The sequence below is a fragment of the Physella acuta genome, unplaced genomic scaffold, assembly GCF_028476545.2.
Source record: "Physella acuta isolate Inbredline_101_S28 unplaced genomic scaffold, ASM2847654v3 ptg001328l, whole genome shotgun sequence".
Taxonomy (NCBI): domain Eukaryota; kingdom Metazoa; phylum Mollusca; class Gastropoda; family Physidae; genus Physella; species Physella acuta.
Genome location: NW_026732843.1, coordinates 221455 through 244488, shown reverse-complemented (window position 1 = coordinate 244488; position 23034 = coordinate 221455). Strand labels below are relative to the sequence as shown.

The 23034-nt window shown below is 34.2% G+C and overlaps 3 protein-coding genes across 4 annotated transcripts; 2 read left to right on the top strand and 1 right to left on the bottom strand.

Moving 5' to 3' along the window:
- The first annotated feature begins 549 nt into the window (after positions 1-549).
- On the top strand, positions 550-3711 carry LOC131958433 (DNA-(apurinic or apyrimidinic site) endonuclease 2). Its single transcript, XM_059323465.1, has 6 exons — positions 550-932; positions 1073-1156; positions 1348-1531; positions 1658-1801; positions 2100-2169; positions 2302-3711. The coding sequence occupies exons 1-6, from the start codon at positions 812-814 to the stop codon at positions 3415-3417; spliced, it is 1719 nt and encodes a 572-aa protein (XP_059179448.1). The 5' UTR covers positions 550-811; the 3' UTR covers positions 3418-3711.
- A 1158-nt stretch (positions 3712-4869) lies between these two features.
- LOC131958432 (uncharacterized) lies at positions 4870-15750 on the bottom strand. 2 transcript variants are annotated; one of them, XM_059323463.1, is made up of 7 exons: positions 15662-15750; positions 11241-11417; positions 10632-10873; positions 10242-10383; positions 9691-9900; positions 8455-8625; positions 4870-6938 (listed from the first exon to the last, which is right to left on the bottom strand). In XM_059323463.1, the coding sequence occupies exons 2-7, from the start codon at positions 11377-11379 to the stop codon at positions 6106-6108; spliced, it is 1737 nt and encodes a 578-aa protein (XP_059179446.1). In that variant the 5' UTR covers positions 11380-11417; positions 15662-15750; the 3' UTR covers positions 4870-6105. The 2 variants fall into 2 exon arrangements, with proteins under 2 accessions (XP_059179446.1, XP_059179447.1); XM_059323464.1 differs by lacking the exon at positions 8455-8625.
- Positions 15751-15936: 186 nt separating this feature from the next.
- Positions 15937-22224, top strand: LOC131958468 (uncharacterized). Its single transcript, XM_059323531.1, has 9 exons — positions 15937-16074; positions 17171-17308; positions 17891-18138; positions 18350-18482; positions 18803-18931; positions 19065-19183; positions 19579-20757; positions 20896-21025; positions 21614-22224. Exons 2-9 carry the CDS (start codon positions 17224-17226, stop codon positions 21847-21849), a joined length of 2259 nt encoding a protein of 752 aa, XP_059179514.1. The 5' UTR covers positions 15937-16074; positions 17171-17223; the 3' UTR covers positions 21850-22224.
- Positions 22225-23034: the final 810 nt, after the last annotated feature.

Sequence of the window (23034 nt, the reverse complement as noted above, 5' to 3'; positions counted from 1 at the left end):
AATGCCATAAGAACGATACTACCCTCACCCTCCTTTCCCCCAACCCCTACTCTACCCCCCCCCCCCCACCCCGTGAAAGCAGCCTCCTCTCAGTTACTTCCCCTAAGTTTAAAATCGTTTCAAACTAAATTATCTGCCCCTAATAGCCGTCACTAAACCCGGCTCTACGATTATAAACATTTAACGCGAACCACAGCTCACCAGACCATGTAGGGGTGGGGTGGTAGAGAGCGCGCTTACTGCTTGTTTTCTAGCGTCTCCAAGAAGAGAATTATATATATATAGATAGTAATTTTCTAGATTCAAGTTAAATTTTAAATATTAAAATTAAATTGTCTCTCAACTTCTCAAGTAGCAAGAGCTAGATCCTAGCTACTACACACACTAGCTAGTAGCTAGGCCATGCCCAGCGCCTTGCATAGCAGAACTTGACTCCAGCTGGACTCAACAGATGCGATCATCATTATTGTCACTTGTGTGATTTCAGAAAACCTACAATTAATAAACATTAGACTCAATAAAAAAATATTAGTATTAATTATTATTAGGCCTATAAATATATAAAGCTCTTTAGTCAGAGTAATAATTAGTTTAGAGTTTAGGCTATAGAATCTAAACTCTTCAACTAATTTACTTCGCCAAGAAAACATTCTTTATCTAATTTTAAGTTTAAAATAAATAAGACATTATTTGAATAGATCTAAACAATCTAAAGGAATTAAGTATTCTTAAATTGTGAGGTAAAATAGCTTTCTTGTTGCTGACTAAACATAGACATCTAGATCTCTAGATCTAGTTTTTATTTGTTAAAATGCGAATTTTGACTTGGAACATAAATGGAATACGAGCTTCAAAAGGCAAGTCTAACATCAAGAACCTGTTAGACTCACTTGATTCTGATATTATATGTCTACAGGAAACTAAAGTCACCAGTAAGTGTATATGTTTTTTTTTACACAATGTGGTTTGATATTCCCTTTTTTATTTTTTTTATCAACTAAATGATTTAGGCCTAAAGATAATAAGTTTTCTTTGCCAAAGCATTTCTAATAATACTTTTTACTAAATGCAGGAGACATGCTGGATGAACCAACTGCTATTGCAGATGGTTATGAATCATACTTTGGCTACTCTAGAAAAAAAACAGGATATTCAGGTAATAAAAACACTCATAAATGCAGAGATATTCTGTTGAAAAATTATATTTTCCTTTGATAGGCCTATATGTATACATATAAACACGAATTTGCAATTTATCAATTGTTTCAAATTTAGATTGAACTCAATAGAAAATTAACTTTAGAAATATTTATAATGAGCGTGAAAACCCTATACTCCCATCTCTAGGTACTGCAAACTATTGTAGGAAAAGAGCTGCTCCTACCAAAGCTGAGGAAGGTTTGAGTGGTCGACTGCCTAATCACACTGACACTTCTGTTGGTTACTATGGTGATACAGACAATTACTCAGATGATGTCCTTGAAGCTTTAGATGCTGAAGGGCGTTGTGTTATTACATTACATAGAATACGGTAATTTGAATCTTTTTGTACTTAATTACTGAAGACACTGCATTTAAATGTTGTTATAAAGTTTTTACTAGTATTGAAATGCAGAAATATGTTTCAATATAAACTCAAGTAATTTCTTACTTTCAGATTACCAAACAAGGAAGAGAAAGAGGTTGCTATAATTAATGTTTATGTTCCCCGTGCAGGTGAAAAGGAAGAGCGAAGAATATACAAGCTAAAATTTCTCTCGCTGTTACAAAGTAGGGCGGAAGCATTGCTGAGACAGAAAATGTAAGTCCCCACTAGAAAACTGAAACTGCAATGGTATTTTTTATAAAGCATTAACATTTTCATCTGAGAGTAGGAAAATGTATACAGGGTTTGGTTTTTATTTTTAAAAATTGTAAGTATATAAACAAATTGGAACAAAAAAATTAATTTTTTTGTCTTTAATGTTGTACTAACGTTTATTGTCCCTTTCAGGGTGTGTTGTGTAGGTAATAGGTAACATTTTAATCAGCTTAACTAGAAGTATGTAACATATGCCTTGTGTATATCATTTATCACAATCATGTTGATTTATTTTCAGTCATGTGATGGTGGTTGGTGATCTAAACTTGATACATAGAAAAATTGACAACTGTGAAGCAGATGATGATGTTAGTATGTTAGTTTTTGTTTTTATTAGCAAAAACCTGGGGGACATCCTACAGACTTGAAGACTGGAAAAAACCATGTGGGTTGGGGATATCCTACTGACTCTGTGAATAAAATCTTCCTTCAAATTTCAGGAAGATTTTCTCAGGAGATCAAGCCGGATCTGGATGAATGAGATGTTAGTGAATTCTGAGAGGGACCCGGACCTGCCAGCTATTGATGGCTACCTTAAAGAGATTTCCCTGCCTGGTCTAGAAGGAGGACATTTTTCTGACATTTTTAGGCGGCTACATCCAAACCAAGAAAATGCATATACAAATTGGTATACTAACTGTGATCACAGGAAAACTAATTATGGCAGGCGGCTTGATTACATTCTAATCGACAAGGATCTGGCGCAGTATGCTACAAGCTGTGAGATCATGGCTGACGTTGAAAGCTCTGACCATTGTCCAGTGAGAGTGACCTTGAACTGTGATCCTTTACCTTCCAGCATCTGTCCTCAACATTGTTCAAAATTTCTGCCAGAGTTTAAAGGTCAGCAGCAGAAGTTGTCCTTATTTTTTACAAAGAAAGAGAAGCTAGATCCTAAAACAGAGATTGTCTTAGATTCATCCCCTGATCTTTCTCCAGCTTCAAGCCAGGAATGTTGTTCTCAGTCTAACTCCCAACCTTCACTATTAAAACCAGGATCAAATTTATCCTTTAGTCAATCTAAAGAAGTAAACCAAAAAAGTAATTCCTTAAAAAGGCAGAATCCCAACAAAAACACAATATCAAAAAAACAAAAAACTAAAAGTGAAACAGATTCTAAACAGGTTAGTTTGACTTCATTTTTTGGAAAACCAACCACCACCAATGGGTACAAAAAAGATGCTGACTTAAGTGATAATCTTCTGAACAAAGCCAATACAGATACTGGAGCCAACTCCAGTTGTGTCACTGAAAATTCTACAAAAGTTAAAAAATCAGTATCTTTACCATCCCAAATATCTTTAGATCCAGCTAAATCAGCTGCTTCAACAACCAGCTCAACAAATGCCTGGAAATCTTTACTGACTGGGCCTGCCCCACCCCCACTGTGTCCCGGCCATAATGAGCCATGTGTCCTGAAAACAGTCACGAAAAAAGGGCCAAACAAGAATAAACAGTTTTATGTTTGTTGTCGACCAGATGGTGCACCTGGCAACCCAGAGTTCAGATGCAATTACTTCCGCTGGTTGAGTGACAAGAACAAGAAAAAGAGCTGAGCAATACCTGGGGTTTTTGAAAAATATTTTTTCCAGAATATTTTTACATTAGACCTATTCAATACTTTTTTTTTTGTTAACAGCATAATGTTTGCAGGGCAATCATCCAATAAATCCAGACCAGTTTTACCTATTGAAGTTGTATTTTTCTATTTTATGTGACTGAGGATTCAGTAGTACATAGAACAATAAGTTCATGATTTTTAAACATTTATTAATTTTTATGAAATTAATTTGTTGATGTAATGCAATGAGTCATACAATAGTATAAGCAAATGTTGATTTATGAGCAGTTTATGTTGATTTATGAGCAGTTTTTGTACATAGACTGTGATTTCTGCTTCTGGTTTCATGTTGAGTTATACAAAAACTAAGTAGATATTCTGCATCTTTGCCTCATCTGTTATTTTTTCAATTTTCTTAGTTTTTGTATATACTAACATACAACATATAAAAAATAAATCAAATATAAAAAAAGCAAGTTTAATTTTTTTTAATACTATTAAAACAAAACAGTGTACAAGTTACAAGTGGAATGTATTAGTATTTAACTATAATGTATGTATCTGAAATTTTTTTTTATCAAATTACAACCATTAGTGTGTTAGAACTAGAAAATCTTAGGTGATTGTATCTTATGGGTATTTATAATGAAATGTTAAGAATTACATTCAAAAATTCAAATTACACATACACAAGATAAAAGTCACTGCTGTATAAATGTTATTAAAAAAACACAGCGAGTTACAACCCACAATTGTATTGGTCTCCTCTAACACCACCAGGACCCAGGTCAGGGTCTCCTCTAACACCACCAGGACCCAGGTCAGGTGTGGAGGAGGTTAACCTAATAGTGCTCAGGTGTGGAGGTCAACCTAACAGTGACCCTCAGGTGTGGAGGTCAACCTAACAGTGACCCTCAGGTGTGGAGGTTAACCTAATAGTGACCCTCAGGTGTGGAGGTTAACCTAATAGTGATCCTCAGGTGTTGAGGTCAACCTAACAGTGACCCTCAGGTGTGGAGGTCAACCTAACACTGACCCTCAGGTGCGGAGGTCAACCTACAGTGACCCTCAGGTGTGGAGGTCAACCTAACAGTGACCCTCAGGTGTGGAGGTCAACCTAACAGTGATCCTCAGGTGTGGAGGTCAACCTAACAGTGACCCTCAGGTGTGGAGGTCAACCTAATAGTGACCCTCAGGGGGTAAACCTAACAGTGATCCATTCTCTACCTATCCTGTAGCCAGGTTAACTAACACTGGCTGTGTTAAGTTTAGAAAGTCTGACTACATGAAATACAAAGAAGTATCTTTTTTTTCATTTTAAAAACCTCAAGCTTTAAAACAATTGATTAGAGGCCATGTAACAATTATCTATGTAAATATTTCAAAGTTCAGGGAACACTTAAAAGTACTTCTTTGTTTTTGCTTAAAAGTAAAATTATATATATATATACACACACACACAAGTAATAAAAAATATAATAGGCACATTAGCCATGTGTCAAAAAATAAAACAGAAATTCCTAGAAAAGTATATATGATATACAGATATGGACAGAAGTGCCATTTTTTTTTAAAAACTGATCAACACAATTATTGTACAAACACTGAACCACTTCTGGCAAGTGGAGAAGGAAGTCAGACTCTGAACTAGCACAAAGAAATGTTGAATTTGCCAGCAGTAGAAAACTTCAAATGAGACAACTTCTGGATTTCAGCACAAATGAACACAAAGAGAAAACTAGAAAACTTTCATGAAGGTACCAACTCTTTGCAAAATACTTCCCAATGCGTTTTAAAACTTTTTTATATAAAATACTTTTCAAACAATTTAAGAAATACTGTTCAACTCTAAATCATCTTAGCTTTTATTCTCTACAGCAAATATTGATATTAGAGTCACATAGTAATTACACTTTTTAAATTGTGTATATTGCAACACATTTGATTTTATTAGCACATTGGTTTACTACTAAATCTAAGCAGAACATTTTTTATACAAGAACTAAGTTGATGTTTTATTCAGTTTGCAAAATTGAACTATTGTGCTGTAGGCATTATAGAAGCTTACAAAGAAATAGTTAAACTTACTTAAAAACAATGAGCAATGATCAGTAATAGTAAAAATAGAAATTAATTTATATACAACAATTACTGCCTTTCATTTAAAATTGAACAAGTGGAATGTTCAGAGAATTTTCTTAACAATAACGTACAAAAATTGGGATATGAATGACACAGAAGTGTATAGCATATTTTTACATAGCAGGCGGTATAATACAAGAACAGTTATTTCTGATGCAATTTCAAATAATGGTAAATTAATAATGAGATTTCTAAGTTGAATTATAAATCATGAGATATATTTACATATTAATACCCAGTAAACAAATGATGCTTTAGCTTTTATTTGACGAGGTAATTTTTAATTCATTCAACTCATTTAGAGAATATTTTTGATTTTATAATTTGCAACCATAATATTTTTGGCTATCTTATAAATCCAGAAAAGCAAATAAATTCAACCCACCTACAATAAATATGGTAATATTAACACTTGTATTATTCATTTTTTATATAATCTATTTTAAAAATATTATGTTGAATTACTGTGTTTTGTCTATTGTTTTCTATTTGTTTATTAATTTAAAAACATAATAGTTAAAGTGGAGACAACTGTGCTGTTTTACCTTCTCATGTATTCCACCCCACTATCTAGCCTTAAATCTGGCTCCTCTAGTCTCCCCCCACCTGACCCCTGGCTCTCTGGTACACTCCCCTGGGAATTGTTCAGATCGATAGGTTTGTAGCCTCTCTGAACCAGGTAAGAGTAGACAGGTATATCAGTGGGTTGCACCTGGGGCCCTCTGGGTGCCATATCACGCTGGTTTACTGGATACCTTGGTGGTGGGTAACCAGGTACCATAGGAACAGGCTGGACATGGGGAGGGCCTGCCATCATGGGAACAAACTGACCCGGGGGGTAAGCTCCATAGGGCATGGGCTGCATTTGTGGGACAGGTTGTCGGGGGTAGGGCTGCTGCTGTTGTTGCTGAGGTGGTTTCCTAGATGGACCAGCTTTGGCCTGAGGTTTCTTCGGCTTCGGTTTCCTTGCTTTATGCCGTCTGTTGCTGTACCTGGAGTCACCATCACTCTCACTGACCTCTTCGGACTCCGTTTCTGATGGTGTCGGCGACCTGCTGGATCTTGATGATCTTTCGGTTGACCTTGACCTTCTGGATGACCTCTCAGATCTCTCGTCCTCTGATGATGAGGGTGGCCTTTTCCTGACAGTGCTGTTGCTGCTGGTGGCTTCCGATTCTTCATCGGAGGAGCGCTCGGAGGCGCTGTCACTCAGGGCATCGTTGTAAGATGGTGGCTGCTTGCTCCTGCCCTTGACCCTTGAAACTATAACTCTTTCTTTGAAATTATCCGGCGCGTCTTCCACTGGTTGGTTGTATCTGGGCCTGGACTTTTCATTTTCTTCTTTCATGAGTCGACGTTTTTGGAATGTGTCATCTGTGGCAAAAAAATTGTTTGAAAATTATTCTCTAATTTTATTTCATTTAAAAGTTTATATCTTAAAAATTAAGTACTTTGCTTAAGTTTCTAAAATGAATGATCCATCATAATTCTTTTAAATTAAGAAACACTTGATTAGTGTAATGCTCTTATGTTGTTAGAAGCATTTACATTTTTTTTAAATTTATCATTCTTATTATAAATAAATAGTTATAAAACTAGTTTTTATAATTCTAAAATACATTCAGAAATTAGTGGTGTAGGCAGGATCTTGTTAGGGGGGGGGTGTCAAAGAGAATTTTTAATTAAGAGCAACATGTGAGGGCCTGAACCAATCTGAGAGTGTCATTGCTATCAGCTTAGTTTATCATATTAAGCTGTCCTTTTAGAGGTGCATAGTGGGAAGGGTGTTAAAACCCCCATGCAAACACCACTGTGAGGAATTATTGAAATAATTGTATACTGTGTTAACTGTTGATGAGTGACTCTGGTTAAGACAACAGTGATGTTTTGCAGCTTGATACAATTTAATTATGAAAAGATTTAGTTGTAGACACCACAAAACTAGTTATGAAATACTAAATGTAAATTGTAAACAAACATAGGTATTCCCCCTTTTTGAATGTCTATTCTAGATAGCCGTGCTTTGAAAAAAAAGTTTGCTTTAAGACTATGCAACCCATTAAAGTAATAGAGCAACTGAAGTGATATATCTTAGCCAAATCAAATGAAGCATAAACTGTTCAAATAAAGCAAAATTAAAGAAAGTTCTTTTAACTACATATTTTGAAAATAATATGAATACCATTTACGGCCAAAATAAAAATAACAAATTAATCACAGATGTTTACTAATACAATTTAAAGTGTTTGTGATATGACCTGTTTAACCAAGCAGCATAAATTTTTATAAAATTACTTGGTATATTAACCTGTTATGATTTACTAGATGTCTTTTAAAATTTTACTTGATATCTAGGTACAATATAAAAGTTTTGTTTTACAGAGAAGATTTTAGCTCTTGAGTAATTCTAACCATGCCTTTTGTCTATGTAGCATTTATCAAATGAGCAGAATTTTTTTAAAAACTAGTTTCTAATAAAGCAACACCAGAATTATAGATATCATTTTTTTTTCTTCTTCTAAATCCATTCCTGAAAAGCAAATGAAATGAAACATAAAGAAAAGACAACACCGAAAGCCACAAAAAAAGTTCTCAAAAGAAACATTCAACCTTAGCTAGCCAGTATATTAAATGTATATTTAATGTTTCATAATTTTTTAAATTTGTTATCAAGTTATATGTAATATTTAATAATATTATATTGAGGTCTATCGACTTTTAAAATTCAAAATATTTTATGCTAAAACTCACAAGATCTACATACCAAAAAACCTTTAAACTTTTGAATGTTTCTTTTAAGTAAGATACAACAGAAATGTAGTTAGAAATGTAATTTTATAAGTTAGTACAGAAAAAGCAGTAAAAAAACTGAAAACAGAGCTCGACTCGCCATTGTAATACACAGCACTATCACCATCTTCACTGGGAGGAGGCGGCTTGCGCGGCTGCGTTTGAGTGGTGCCTCTAGAGTATTGGCTCGCTGGCCCTCGGTTGTAAGGCCCATTCAAAGTTGATATTTGAGACTGCTGAGTCATTTGGCTTTTAGCATCAAAGCTGATTCCTGAAAGTCAATATTTTTAGTCCTTCATTCACAGAAAAGCCTTTTTGTTGAGGCTTTAATGTTACCTCCCTTAAAATGATGAGATGGCTTCCATTATCAAATTAAATAGTTTTCAAAATCTGTCATCTTTATAAATATTTATGAGGGGTTTTAATTTTGGAATCCAAAATTAATAAATATAATCATAAGCATTCAATTAAAAGAAAAATAAAGCATTCTGTTCAAATGCATTTAAAATGTGCTTTTGAAAAGAACTAACAAATTTAGCATCTAGTCTGTTAAACTATTTACAATCAGCATACAAAAAGCTCAAATAGTTTGATAACATCAAATAAAAACCCTTCCCAACTTACAAGTAGCTCAACTTTTTTTTTTAAATAGCTAATTGCTATAACATCTTTCAATTCTAAAAATAGGACTGTCTAATAGTTTGACACATTCAGGAAATGTTCTTTATACATTTTTTAATATCAAATCATTTTTTTTATGAAAGAAAGTTTGTATAATATACAATATAGTGATTACACATAGTAAACTTTTACCCAAGCTTTATAAAATTCATGCAAATAAATGGATTCATAAGAAATATACATGTATATCCTCTTCCATCACTTAAAATTATTTTTAAATACACAAGTTCCTAAACACAAAACTGAGCAAACATCTGTGATTTTCATTACCCGGATTATGGAAAGGATGAATTTGTTATTTCTAGTGGTTCTGACATTACAGAACGAATCAATCTGAAACTACTATGAATTCTGACATAAAGAAGTATTAGCTCTGAGATAAAGTGATTCTTCTAGCTTATAATTTAAAAACATCTCCCCAATTTCAAATAAAATTTTCCATGATTAATATTTTTAATTTATGATAGATGTTCAGAAGAGGTACCTAAATTTCAATATCTTTCAAAGTAACCAGATCAGTTATGTTTATTAACTGACAGTTGTGTTAAATTAGTTTGTAATGAAACTAATTAATCTTCAAAAAAAACCTGCAATAAACTTTTTTATAAAAATGTTAAAGTTAAAGATAATAGTGTAAGAGAGCTCTTAGAATTACCAGTTTTTAGTGTGGCGAGCTGATGTGTCTCCCACTCTTTGTTTAGACCTTGGAAGGATCGATTCTTGTAAATTATCACAATAATACAGATCCCAATGATAGCAGCATAGAAGCCACCAATCATTCCAACGATACCTTCTTGTGGAAACTTGTAGAAAGCAAATGGATTGCTTGATCCATAACCATTCTCATAATTGGGATCAGACCCAGCTGAAAGTAGTTCAACAAGGTATTGATAAATACAAATTGTGTCATGAAATCTACTAAAAACTGCATAAATCGAAACAGATATTTTACTTAAGTTTCAGTTTTACAGATATTTTTTAAAAATGTCTTTGTATATTTATTGTTTTTAAAAAAAAAAGATTTTATATGCCTTTCAAAAAACCTTTAATTTTGATGCAATTTTTTAAAAATTGGTTTAGTACAGAAATGTTTAAAACTAGCTCTAATTTACTCAAAATATTTTAAGTATTACAGTAAAAATACAAATATTCACAACATATATTTTCAAAGATAAAAATAAAAGCTAGGAAAAATGAACTAATGACCTCTGACTGGATTAATTTTGATTTCAATATCAAAGTTGTAGCTGTTGACGTTTTGACGGGTCATGATGAATGTTGCTGTGTTCCCTGAGGTTAAAAATCTTTTCTGGTTCTGATTTTGACTTGAGCGACAGTCATATGACATCTGGAATGAAAGAAAGACAATCAAGTCACATTTAAAAATAAGGACAGCCATATGACAAAAGAAACAAATATAATTTGTTCTGGTTGCTCCATAACCATTCTCAAAATTAGGATAATTAGCTGAAAGTAGTTCAACAAGATTTTAAAAGCTTAAACTTACGTTATGAAATTATTGTTTAAATAGAATTAAAAATGTGAATTGAAATGTTGAAGTAAATATTTAAAATGTGTATACGTGATTAAACCCACCAGCAAAATCTGGGCACCATCCCCATCATAAATTGCCACCTGTGTAGTACAGTCAAGAATATTCATTGCTTTCACTTCAATATCAAGGACAGTTCCTTCAAACTGACTGGTGGATCGCAGTACAATGGTACAAGTTGCTGGGCCCAGTCTTTGCGAGGAGAGGTCATTGCCCCTGATGGTGGCTTCAAGCCCATACAGCTCTCTGATAGGACCATTGCAGTCACTGTTGCTGTCAAAGTAAACTTTAAGAAAAATTTACATTAAAATTTATTATCAAATAATTGATGATTGGTATTAAAAATTACTACTTACTTAGCAATTTATAATATATAGGGCTCACTTAAACAGGGTTACTTTCATCAATCCAATAAACTTTTAAAATGTACAATAAAAAGTGATACATTTATAGTGCAGGTTTATACCAAGTAAATAGATCGCTATTATTATGATTTTAAAATTGCGAGAAAAAAAGCCCTTAAATAAGGGAAACAACTTAATATAGACTGATAAAAAATTAACGATTATCGGTCCTAGTTATGTCATTCTATTTATCGTAAGTGATGCGGCAAAATACAATTAAATGTAAAGAGATTAGCTTAGCCTACTTACACGTATTGGCGTTAATATTGCTGTTGATTGGGTCATTATTGGTCAGCGCCGGGTTATTCTGACCGACGACAAGTTGAGCCAGCAGTAGAAAAACCAGCCCCACCGCTACGCGCGGGTTGTGGGATAGACGCCGCCTCATGGCGTCGTTACTTCAAAATTCGATTCTACATAAGATTTCTGGAAACAATTTCAAATTACACGGTGAACCAGTAGTTTAAGAGTCTTAAACTTTAAGACAAAGAATGGAAAATAAACAAATATGATGTTATGGTCATGCGAAAAAAAAATCGATTTTACTTTTAGTCAACAGATGAAATTGTGTGGAATGTGTGTAAATAAAATCAACTGATTTAACAGAGCTCGATTTTAAAAAGTAGATAGATCTAGATTCTGTAGCTATATCTATATGCATGTTTTTATTTTATAATACATATTTCAAAAGTCAAAGTCGTACATTCTTTTAGTAGCACCCCCCCCCCCCCCCCTCGGTCCTACACACAAACCATTCTATAACGACAACGTACACAAAAACTCGACATGAACACTTAGTCAACGTGGGAAAAACTTTTTTCTAAGCCGCAATAGATGGGGAGACGAAGGTGGCGGTGTTTTTTTTTCTCTAAGCTTTACAATCTTAACAATAGCAGGGGGCGGGTCGGGAACATTTTTTTAAATCTGTAAATGAGGGTGTACGGGTAATGTTGTAGCTTATGTTGAAATTTACCTAATCCAGATACAGCTGCAAATGTTGGGAGATAGGTACCTGACGATATCATCAGACAAGGTATGGTCGTGTGTCTCTGTGATAGTTCTAACACTACTAACCCCCGTTTTTCTGTATTAGTATTTATTAGGGGGGTGGGGGCGGGCGGGGTATAGGCATAATACTATCTTCTAGATTCTATGGGATCAGATAAGAAATTCCGCGTACTTAAGTATTATAGTATTATATTTATATCAACCCACGACCACATCAAACTATACAAACCACCGCACCTAAGACCACACATTATAAACTGCTCATTGAATCACCAACAGACCCGCACCAGTAGTAATGGACACATGTCGAGGTCAACGACCTTGTAAGTTTTGCTTATAGGCTATTCGACTAGCCTGCTACGGTCATATAGATTACAATACAAGCATCGATTTTGTGAATAGAAGTATTCGGGCCAGGCCACGGAAGAAGTTGTTAACGTCTGAGTAGTGCTTACAAATGCCACAGTGTATTTAATCATCAAACCGAATTAAAAATATGGATTTTTTTCCCCGTTCCCTGCATAGACATGGATTCAAACATTTCAGTGGATTTCTATGTTTATTCCCGGTTTAAACAATTAAATGAATTACTGCGAACAATTAGTACAACATCGGCGTGTGACGTCATTTCTAGACTGCTCCCGAACGTATGGACCCTTGCTGGGTTTTTTTTAACCTAAACATAATTCTACAAACAAGCACACGATACTATATTTGTTTATTTAATAATAGAGGTGGTAGAATTGAGTTTACACTAAACGGGACTGTGTTCGGGAGGCCAGTGGTTATCAATCACTGATCAGCGCGATCAAGAGAAGGGATTTGTAAACTACAGGCGGGCGTGAACAGTGTATCACGTTGTAAAACAGGCCAAAACAGAATTTATTTCCAAAGCAAAATCTATTTGAAAGTAAATTGCTGTCCTCCCTTTCCTCTTTCCATGTGGAATGATGATGGATTTATCAAAGCAAGAGTTGATATAGCAATAGCCGTCTTCATTTAGTTCACAACAAGTTTATCAAAAGTGCCGTTAATGACTAACCAATCTGATTCTTTAGCGCTAATGTTAAGTACGTGTTACTGTTTGAAGTAAAGACCTGCAGAATAAGACAGCCACACAATATCCAAAAAGCTGCTTGAGAAAAACCCCACAGGTAATAGTAATACCCCCTAAAGCAACACTATTTATCATCGGCTCAAGAAGTCAGTAGCAGGGGATAGACACAGTACACACTGCGAAAAATTGCATTAGGAAGGCCATTAAATGGAACCACTCAAGGTAGGCAAAAAATGAGACCAAACACAATTGGCAACGAGAATTTGAGACAGACACAAATAAGATGGTTCAAACCAGCTGGAGAGAAAGGCCCAGGGCCGAGAACTCTGGAGAGCTTGGTTTTTTTCGTATTGTTTTTTTTTTTTTTTGCCGGCCTTATAGTTATACTCAAAGAGAATAGATGAATGATAGTCAACGAGAGATCAGGGGGAATAACAGGCCATAAAGTGAAAGTCGTGTGTTCCAACAAAATGACAAGTGAATCATGCCAGATAAAGTTACGTGGCCATGGTGTGACAGGAAGTATAAAAAAAGATGCTATAAAAATGCCAACATGTTAAGTGTCTGTATGTGTGTGTGTGGGGTACATTTTAATCTGAATGTGCAACTAAAATGTTATATTGACACCGATGTTCAATGATAGTCTCCCCTTAGTAGGACTGAATTCAATGGTTTGTTGACATTAATGTTAGTTGGGGGGGGGGGGGGGGCAACGGGAGGGTGTGAAATGGGTTTTAGACTTACAACTGGTTTAGAGTGTTCAAGGAAACAGCTTTATTAAGTCTAGTCTGTGATAAAGAAAAGACTGCAGGATCTGGTAACCCAGATCAGTGCCAACACACAATATAAAATTGATGTTGATGATAATCTTTGTTTAAAAGTTTTTAAAGCAAAAACAATGATGAACTAATAAACATTAACATATATTTTGCCAAAAAACTATCCCTATCAAATGTGAGTAAATGATGAAAGTAATTATTAAAATAAATATAAATAATAAAACTGAGCAAGCATTTTGACATAATATGAATGGGGCTACATAACTAGTATAACTACTAATTACAACATAATTTATTTCAAACCCTTTCTAATTATCTCTAATTAGAGAATATGGGAAAAGCAAGGTTAAAGTATATATTTTCTACATAACTAGTATATTTTTTTTTCTATTTTGACAATTTTGTCTGTGGGAGGGGGTGGGCAGTGCCAGCATCCAAGCAAGATGTCTGAAGGAAACTCTACCCCCTACAAGTCTGCAAAAATTTACAACTGAAACCTTGATTTGCTATAAATAAATCATTCAAATTGATCATAAAACCTTTAATTTGTGTATAAAAATAGCTTAGAAAGACTGTATGAGATGGACTCAATTGTACATATTCTAAATTGTAGAAAAATTACTAATTAGTAAACAAAAAGGAAATCAATGTGAGCATTATATAAAATTGCTCTGTACCAATCCTACCCAAATGAACATAGAATATGAGAATAGCAAACCACTCCATGCTATGCCTCTATCCATGATAATGTGCAAGATGTTTATGTAGTTTTCACTTTAGTACATTAAGCCTATAGTATTAGTAGGCCTATTCTATAGCTATGGTTGAGTACTAGACTGCTAGCCCAAAGGTCTCAAGTTTGGATCAGTTCAGATTTCAGACATCCCAGAGTTCACCTAGCTCTAATGGGTACCTGACTTAAGTTAGGGAAAGTAAAGCCAGCTGAGCATAGAGTTGACCACATTGTCCCATCATATGCTGAGGTCAAGAAACATATGAACTTTACTTCATATTATGTTCCATGGATTGTTAATTTCTGGTCTGAAAGGGAACTTTACTGTATCAAATACAGTGTTATTGTACATAACTGTAATAGATTGAAATAATTGTGAGGTCAAGGGAACTCACTCTTCTGTATTAGTTATATTTATAATATTGTTATCTTGAGTGATGTCCCTTGTGTACTTCCTTCCGTCCTCTCTGTGTGTTACCATCGTGGTAGTTAGACCCAATTAAATGTGTTATATACAACCACAGGCTTCTGTCGTCAATCTATTATAATAACAACTGGTTTTTGTACATAATATAATATCAGTCATATGATTCATAAACACTATTTAATACTATTTTGCATTTGGTTTTCAACTAGGAACATACATAATATACATTATAATATTATTATATAAAAAAAATATATATATACTTATATAGGCCTAGGGGCCTAGGCCTATATTATTAAATTTTAAATCAATGAAGTTCTAGTGATATAATATGATCACTATATTTTATTAATAATTGGCAATTAATAAATAATATATGGCTTAAAATTTCAAAACAAGATCTATAAACTACAACATTCACATTACACATTGAAACAGAAAATAATCAGAAATGGAAAAAAAACTAACACTAAAACTAAAAAAAAAATTAAAAATGAAATAAAATAACTATCATAACTAACACATGGAACTGGTTAAGTATAATAAGAAGATTTAATATAGACTACTACCCATTTCTATTTTGAAAAGACAACATACAAACCAATATTTTATTTACGAAATAGAATCTATCTTATTTAATATTATAAAAGTAGAAATAGTATTTACCTATGTGACCATTAAGGTTGCCATCTTGGGAGCTTATTTGACAATAAAGACTTCCTAGTTATGAGGTATGTGTAAACGATAAAACTGCTAGGTGTTTCTTTCAAATTCTTTTCAATAAATTAATTACATTTTAAAGAATTAAGAATGGAATTACAAACTACAATGCATTGTTTATATATTGCATATCATTTTATGTGTATATTCTAAGACATTCAATATCTGTAAGTTATCGACTATTAATTTTTTTACCTGTCCTACAAAGCTTACCTGTTCGACCTATGACAGGTTCGAGTAAATAGGTCATGTCTCCGTTTGGAGACTCAGTTTTCAAAATGGCGACATCAATACGGAAATAAATGCGATAGTCATCTACGTTCGTTATGAGCCAATAAAGGCATGCCTTAATTAAGAAAGTAAGATAACAAAAACAGATAGATCTATCTAGTAATCATCAACTACTATTTGTTCTGTTTGCTCTAGCATAATTTATAAATTTAGTATAATAATAAGTAATTTAGGCTAAGTCCTTATTTTTAATTATTTTATTTTATTATTTTCATTTTTGTGTGGGAAGTGCAGATATAAAAAATAATAATTCAGTGGCTAGAGAGGCAAAAGAGCTATCTAGATCTAGAATCTAGATTTAGTTAGCTATCATCTTCAGATCTAGATCTATTTTGTAATTTTATTAATTTTTCTTAAGATTTGATTAGCTTGTGTAGTGTAGGCCTCGACTAGTAGTTTTGTGTATTATTTCACTACCACTACCAGGCTCTGAATTGTCTAATTTTAAGTAATTTTCAACACTGGAAAATCTCCCCCACCCCCCTTTCTCCAATGAAAAAGTGAAACATTTTGATGTATTCTAAACTACATATTATGTATTAAATTAAAATATAATCTACATTGAAAGTGTAATGGAGGCCTAATAACTCAGTTATGCCAAAGGCCTGAAATTATAGTTAGTTACTTATTACTACATAGCATAAACATTAAACTTAGTTACACTATTCCTCTGTAGATGTAGATCTAGAATCTATAGCTGACATTCTGACATTAATCAGGAATTCAGGGAATCCTACAGAGTGTATGAAATAAATGAATATTGATGAAGTTAAAGACAAAATAATGAAATGGTTATCCCCCTTTAAACTCAATCTAATATTGAGTTTAGGCCCCCTAAATTTGCAGCTCTTAATAATAATATTTTTTTAAATAGTTAACTGTGAAATATAACTAACTTGCACAAGTCTCATCTTATTCATTTAAAAAAAAATTAGCTCCTTTAAACTCTGATCTAAATCAGAGGCTGACCTATTTTTTATTCTCTACCTGGTCATTAACTTATTACATTTCATCAAACATGACAATTTTTAATAATCTTTGTATCTGAGGAAGTAATTAATATATGTTTCTATAGTTAAGTTACCAACATTTTATTTTTGTATAGTATTGTTATTTCTTCTACATTGAAATAACTACTTACAAGTTTATTTTTTTTATGAACAGGTGATTTATCAGGATAGATAATTTACATTTGTTCAAGAGTTACTGGCCTTACCATGAAAATAAGAATCAGGCAAGGTTTAGCCAGTTGCCTGGTGCTAATGATGTGGGTGCCCGTATTGTCTCAGAGTGTCAGAGAATGTAAGTCGATATAACATATATATTGCAGATTTATTTTAATTGCCAATGTCTATTCTGCTTTTTCCATTTTCTTACCTTCTTGTGTTGTAGAAAATAAAATAAGAAAATAATACGAAGGTAAATAGGTAAAATTCCCCTTTTAGATTGAATTATCTATAGGGAGATGAAGTAGAGTTCATATATTTCTTGACTCCCCCTATCAATGGATGATGTGGCCAGCACTTAGGCAAGCAGCCTTTACTTCCTTTAACATGAGTCTGGTACCCACCAGAATTGGTTGGACATAGAGACATCATGCAGTCTCAAGTGCAAACTGAGATACGAACTTGAGACTTTTAAGCTAGTAGTTGATTTGAGCACTCTAGTTATACCATCCCTCCAAAAAAGGATGAATCAATTTTGCAATTTTACAACCACCGGTTCTTGTAACAACACACTTTGTTAAAAAAAATCATCCGTCCATTCTTATTTTGTATGTAATGAATTTAGTTTTGTGTTTCTATTAATTGTAAATGTATTCTGAAACAATTAAGTTAGCTGTATATATCAACTAATTCTAAATGTATTATGAAACAAATGAAGATGACATGGATGAGCTGGCAACATGTGGCAGGACTATCAGTGTTGATGACTCTGGAGTACGCCTCAATGGGCGGGGCAACACCGCCCCATCCAACCCACCCCTTGAGTGTATTGCATACCTCATGTCAGTCTATGCCAGAGATGATGGCAGCAATAAACTCCAAATTGAAATTGAGAGTCTTGTCATCAAAGACTGCACCGTCAGAGTGGACTTGTACAACGGCAGGACTAGTGTTGGAAACACTTTGGTGAGTGTTGCATATGTTCAGGAATATAAATGTTTTAGTAAATTGTCTATAATGTTGTTTTTTTTTTTTTAGTAAGAAATTGAATTTTATTTATTTTTTAAAAAAACCTGCTGAAGAATTCTGAATTAAACAAAGAGTTTTGATAACATAAAAAGTTAGTCACCAAAGTGTGTAAACACTTAATATTAAATTGAACTTAAATGTATTTCAGCAAGCTCTCTCTTGTCAGTATGGGTCTACTGGAATAGTGTATTCAACTGGACGAGAAGTGACTGTTAAATTTTCACGTCCTGACAGAATTATTCACAATGAGTATCAATACAGTTTGCTGATAAAACCATACAGTAAGTTTACATTTTTAAAATAAATTTACTTACAAAACTGGGTAGCTGTCTTAGTGATATTAGTTGGATGAGTGGGAGCACTTGTTTACAGTATTTAATATTACCAACTTAAATATCAATTAGGCCTATATGTTGATTATTATTTGAAACTGTAACACAGTAATAAGCCATCATCTAGAATGCAAAAGTGGAACAATTAAATCAAATTGTATCGATTGCAAATAAAAGTCATGATCATATGAGCTGGTTTTATCTGCCATTGTTTAACAAGACCTCCTTGGTGCCATTTCTAATACTTATTTTTATGTTATTTAATTTAGAGGACCAAAATGTGCCAGGTACTATGATGGGAGTTGATGCCTTGCCAGTTGGGGCCATCATTGGCATTGTAATTGGATGTATTGTCCTGGTAGCCTTGATCATCCTCTTTCTCTGGTGCTGCTGTACAGGTCATTAGTTTGTTAATTAATTAATTAATTATTAACATATGTTAGTGGTTTTGTTTTTTTGGAGTGTGTATTTGTCAGATTGCAAGTAAAGTTTGGGCCAGAATAAAATTAGTTTTGAAATATTTTTTCACAGGCCGAATTGGAAACTTCAACATTCCTGGCCGGTCTATCTTCCATTCATCTTCCAAGCCAGCTGTTGTCAATAGCAGCTCAACCTCAGAGAAGTCTAAGCCTCCAATCATTGACTTCCAGGTGAGACTGTAGTTTATCTGTGTTTATTTTTAGTTAGTTTTTTGTAACTTGACTAAGGAAGGTCCATTGTGCTATTAGTTTTAGTTGGCCACACTAAATGCCAAGCTATAAACAATAAAGACTTAAATGACATGGTGAGTATCAAGAAGGGAGAGAACCTGAACCAATTGCTGTATTCAGTAACCTTGTCAATCAGTGGATGTATGTCATTTACAGATTTACTCACAGGACCTCCAAATGTTGCTTTAATAATAATTATGACTAGTTGCATGTGTTTAAGTTGTTTTTAACTGACTAATTTATGTAGTTGTAAATATGTATGACCTTTTATTATTTATTTGGAATGTGTTTCAACATTGTAATGTTTTCATTATGTTTTTTCACTGTTAAACCAGGACCCTGTTGTATGGAACACTGTGACAACGGGTAAATATGACCCACAATCTCAGAACCGAGGCAGCCTGTACCAGAAGGGTGGACCACGCATGGGCAGAAACTTCCAACGAGAAGGGAGCTACCGCAATATGCCAGGTCAAGGTGACTCACTAAACAGGATGTCAAGACACGAGTATGAGCAGTACGCATATGATCAAAAAGAGAAAGAAAAGGAAGAGGAAGAGAGAAGAAAAAGAGAGGATGCTAGGAATATACAGGAGGAGTTGAGAAGAAAGCAGGAAGAAAGAAAGAAACAAGAAGAAGAAAGGAAAAGGCTGGAAGAAGCGAAAAACAAACAAACAAGTAAAGAGACATTAATTGATGATGTGTTTGACACTGATAGTAACAAAACCACAGAAACCGATGACACGTCTCTGAAGAAGAAAGATGGTTCTCCAAAATCAAAACGGAAGGGTGATGTCCCTGAGACAAGAGACATTGATGGCAACATGCAGAGGTATCTCTCCATTGACCTTCAGAGTCAGCCGGACTCTGAAACAATCTCCAGCCCACTGCATGTGAATGCTGGGTTCAGGGCCAGGGTTGACGATCATCCTGAATCACCCAACGCCAGTCTGCGCAAGAAGAAAAAGGGAGATAAATCACCATTATCAAGACGAAAAGGGAAAGAACCAGATCCTACAGCTCTGCCTCCAGAAGCGTTTGAACCAATTTTCAACTCTGCTATAACTGGTATCAACTATCCAGGCAATCAACCTCAGGGCCAGTATGGATATCCAGGTGGATTTTATCCGTATGGTCTCATCCCTGCAGGTGCTTTTGCCCCTGGTCCCCTTGGCACGCAAACATATGCATATGCATATCAAACAGTCCCACAATCAGGTGCACCTGTTCAGGGTGCATATGTTGTTCAAGACACGCCTACAGCAACCGGGGGCAACTTGCGCAAGGCATTCGCTGTTGAAGTATCTCCACACAAGAGAACTTCAGAAAGTCGACGCCACAAAAAGGGAAATGAACTTGAAAGAGCTGGCCGTGGCCAGATAAGAGATGTTATTCGAGATCCAGAACTTTCTCTTATTGCACGGGGTGCAGCCCCACCTGACCCTGGGCAGGGTCAAAGGTCGGTTGCTGTAAAGACAGGCACTGACCCTAAAACTGGTGTAAATACCACTCAAGTGAGTTCTAATTATATGGTCATCTCTTGTAGATTTATTAGGCTGTATTAATTTTCTACTGCATCTCTTTTATTTTAGTCAACCTATTATAAAATTAAATATAAACATGAAATTTAAATGGAACTGACTGGTTCTCAGGTGGTATGGACAGACACCGTACCCGACCCAACGGACCCGAAACCCGGGGAAAACCCACAGATCACACGTAAAACAATCACCAGGGTTACAACAAAAAGTGGCTATGCCGAGCTTCAGCCTGAGACCAACAGTAAGTGTTTGACCTCAGGTCATCTGTGTTTAATGTTGACCTCAGGTCATCTGTGTTTAATGTTGACCTCAGGTCATCTGTGTTTAATGTTGACCTCAGGTCATCTGTGTACAATGTTGACCTCAGGTCATCTGTGTTTAATGTTGACCTCAGGTCATCTGTGTTTCATGTTGACCTCAGGTCATCTGTGTACAATGTTGACCTCAGGTCATCTGTGTTTAATGTTGACCTCAGGTCATCTGTGTACAATGTTGACCTCAGGTCATCTGTGTTTCATGTTGACCTCAGGTCATCTGTGTTTCATGTTGACCTCAGGTCATCTGTTTAATGTTGACCACAGGTCATCTGCGTACAATGTTTACCTCAGGTCATCTGTGAGAAAAGCTAGTCTACCTACCTGAACTTTCAATCTGGCTCTAGTCTCCATACATTGTTATTCACAATTGTTCAAATATATTTAAGTTACATGTATGCCCAGTTCTCATTTTTAAAAATTCTATTTTTAAATTTGTTGTAAAAATAATAGCCTAAACTAAGAAAGTTCAGATTTACTTTATATAAATGTTAACTATTAAAAATCTGTTACAGTTTTGTTACTGGATGATGGTACAGAGCCCTCCTTCCTGGCACCAAGTGCTAATAGATCACAGCCTGCAATCATGCCCTCTAGCGGCAATGAAAACATAGCCTTCTACACCGGGGCTGGGGACCACCACACTGTTGCGCCCCCTGAACGGTCATCTACACCAACTTCAATGCATGGAGCCCCAGTGTACAACTACGCCATCAGAGACAGGATACCTATGGATGACTCCACAGTTTAATGGGGGTCTTGTTATATTGTCAACCCATCTTTGCTCATCAGTTTAAATAATGACTGTCTTCTATTTTTGTATCAGATCTAAACCTGATAACCTCTGCTACACAAGTAACAAATGCTAAATATTTGGCTAACAACCATTTCAATGAATTATTTTTTTACCCTGTTTTACTGAACCAGATTTCTTCTTGTGTCTTGATCTCTTTTTTTTAATATGTGAAAGCAGTAATTGAATAATGCTATCAGAATTTTCACTTAAGCACTGAAGTCTATGCCATAACATAATTTGTACTATAGAGAATAACGCATTGCTGATTTTAAAACATTTTTAAAAAAAATGTACATGACAGTTTTTTAAAATATAATGTTGCTAAAGGGTTTAAATTTGCAGCCCTTTGCTCCCCAGGAGCAACAAAGGAGTGATGATGACGATGAAAGGGTTTAAATATATCTGATTGATAGGTAATTAAAATAATGCTAAAGTAGACATGAATGCTCAGATCAAAAGAAATGTTTATAAAAAAATATAGTAAGTATATTATTTGAAAGATTATATTGTAATATCTGTATCTGAGCAGTTATGAATAAAGGTAAAATAGAGAAAATGTACTTGTGTCAATAGGTAAACAGCAAAATGAACTTTAAATTTATTTAGAAAAGCTACCCTGTTTGAAGAATTTTGTTCTTATTTCTTTCCATATTCTCTTTTGACAAATCACAAAATATATACATAAACCTTGTCATTATAAATAACATTAAAATTATACTTTGTCGAAGAGATATCTACATTTCAATTTCATGTTTTTAAATTTCTCAAAGATTTTTAAAAGAGTAGATTTTTATTAAGTATTTTCCATGCTGTAAGTAATGAATGTGTTTTTGTGTGGGAAAAAAAACATTCCAAGTGTGTAATAAAATGGCAGCAGATGAGTATTACTTTTTCAAATACATCTTTACATGTGGAGTATTTTAACTGATTATCTTTTATTTTTAGAGAAATTTATATCCAGTTAGCATTTTAGATTAGATTTTTTTTCCATTATGTTTAGGGTCTTTGTAGTTTTTTTTATTTATTCGGAGATATTCTAATTTATATTCTTTTAACACACAGATCAGTAATATCTTATTAAGTTCATACATGGGTTGTCTCCCTATATGCTGTGTATATCTCCACATCCAACTACAAATT

Excerpts from the sequence above, each read along its gene's own strand:
- LOC131958433 (XM_059323465.1), top strand. The coding sequence starts at position 812 with ATGCGAATTTTGACTTGGAACATAAATGGAATACGAGCTTCAAAAGGC. Across the intron at positions 933-1,072 it reads ACAGGAAACTAAAGTCACCA|GAGACATGCTGGATGAACCA; the intron begins GTAAGTGTATAT and ends TACTAAATGCAG. Across the intron at positions 1,532-1,657 it reads ATTACATTACATAGAATACG|ATTACCAAACAAGGAAGAGA; the intron begins GTAATTTGAATC and ends TCTTACTTTCAG.
- LOC131958468 (XM_059323531.1), top strand. The coding sequence starts at position 17,224 with ATGAAAATAAGAATCAGGCAAGGTTTAGCCAGTTGCCTGGTGCTAATG. Across the intron at positions 18,932-19,064 it reads TCTCTGGTGCTGCTGTACAG|GCCGAATTGGAAACTTCAAC; the intron begins GTCATTAGTTTG and ends ATTTTTTCACAG. Across the intron at positions 21,026-21,613 it reads GCTTCAGCCTGAGACCAACA|TTTTGTTACTGGATGATGGT; the intron begins GTAAGTGTTTGA and ends AATCTGTTACAG.
- LOC131958432 (XM_059323463.1), bottom strand. The coding sequence starts at position 11,379 with ATGAGGCGGCGTCTATCCCACAACCCGCGCGTAGCGGTGGGGCTGGTT. Across the intron at positions 10,384-10,631 it reads ATGGTGCCCAGATTTTGCTG|ATGTCATATGACTGTCGCTC; the intron begins GTGGGTTTAATC and ends CTTTCATTCCAG. Across the intron at positions 6,939-8,454 it reads TAGTGCTGTGTATTACAATG|ATGACACATTCCAAAAACGT; the intron begins GCGAGTCGAGCT and ends TTTTTGCCACAG.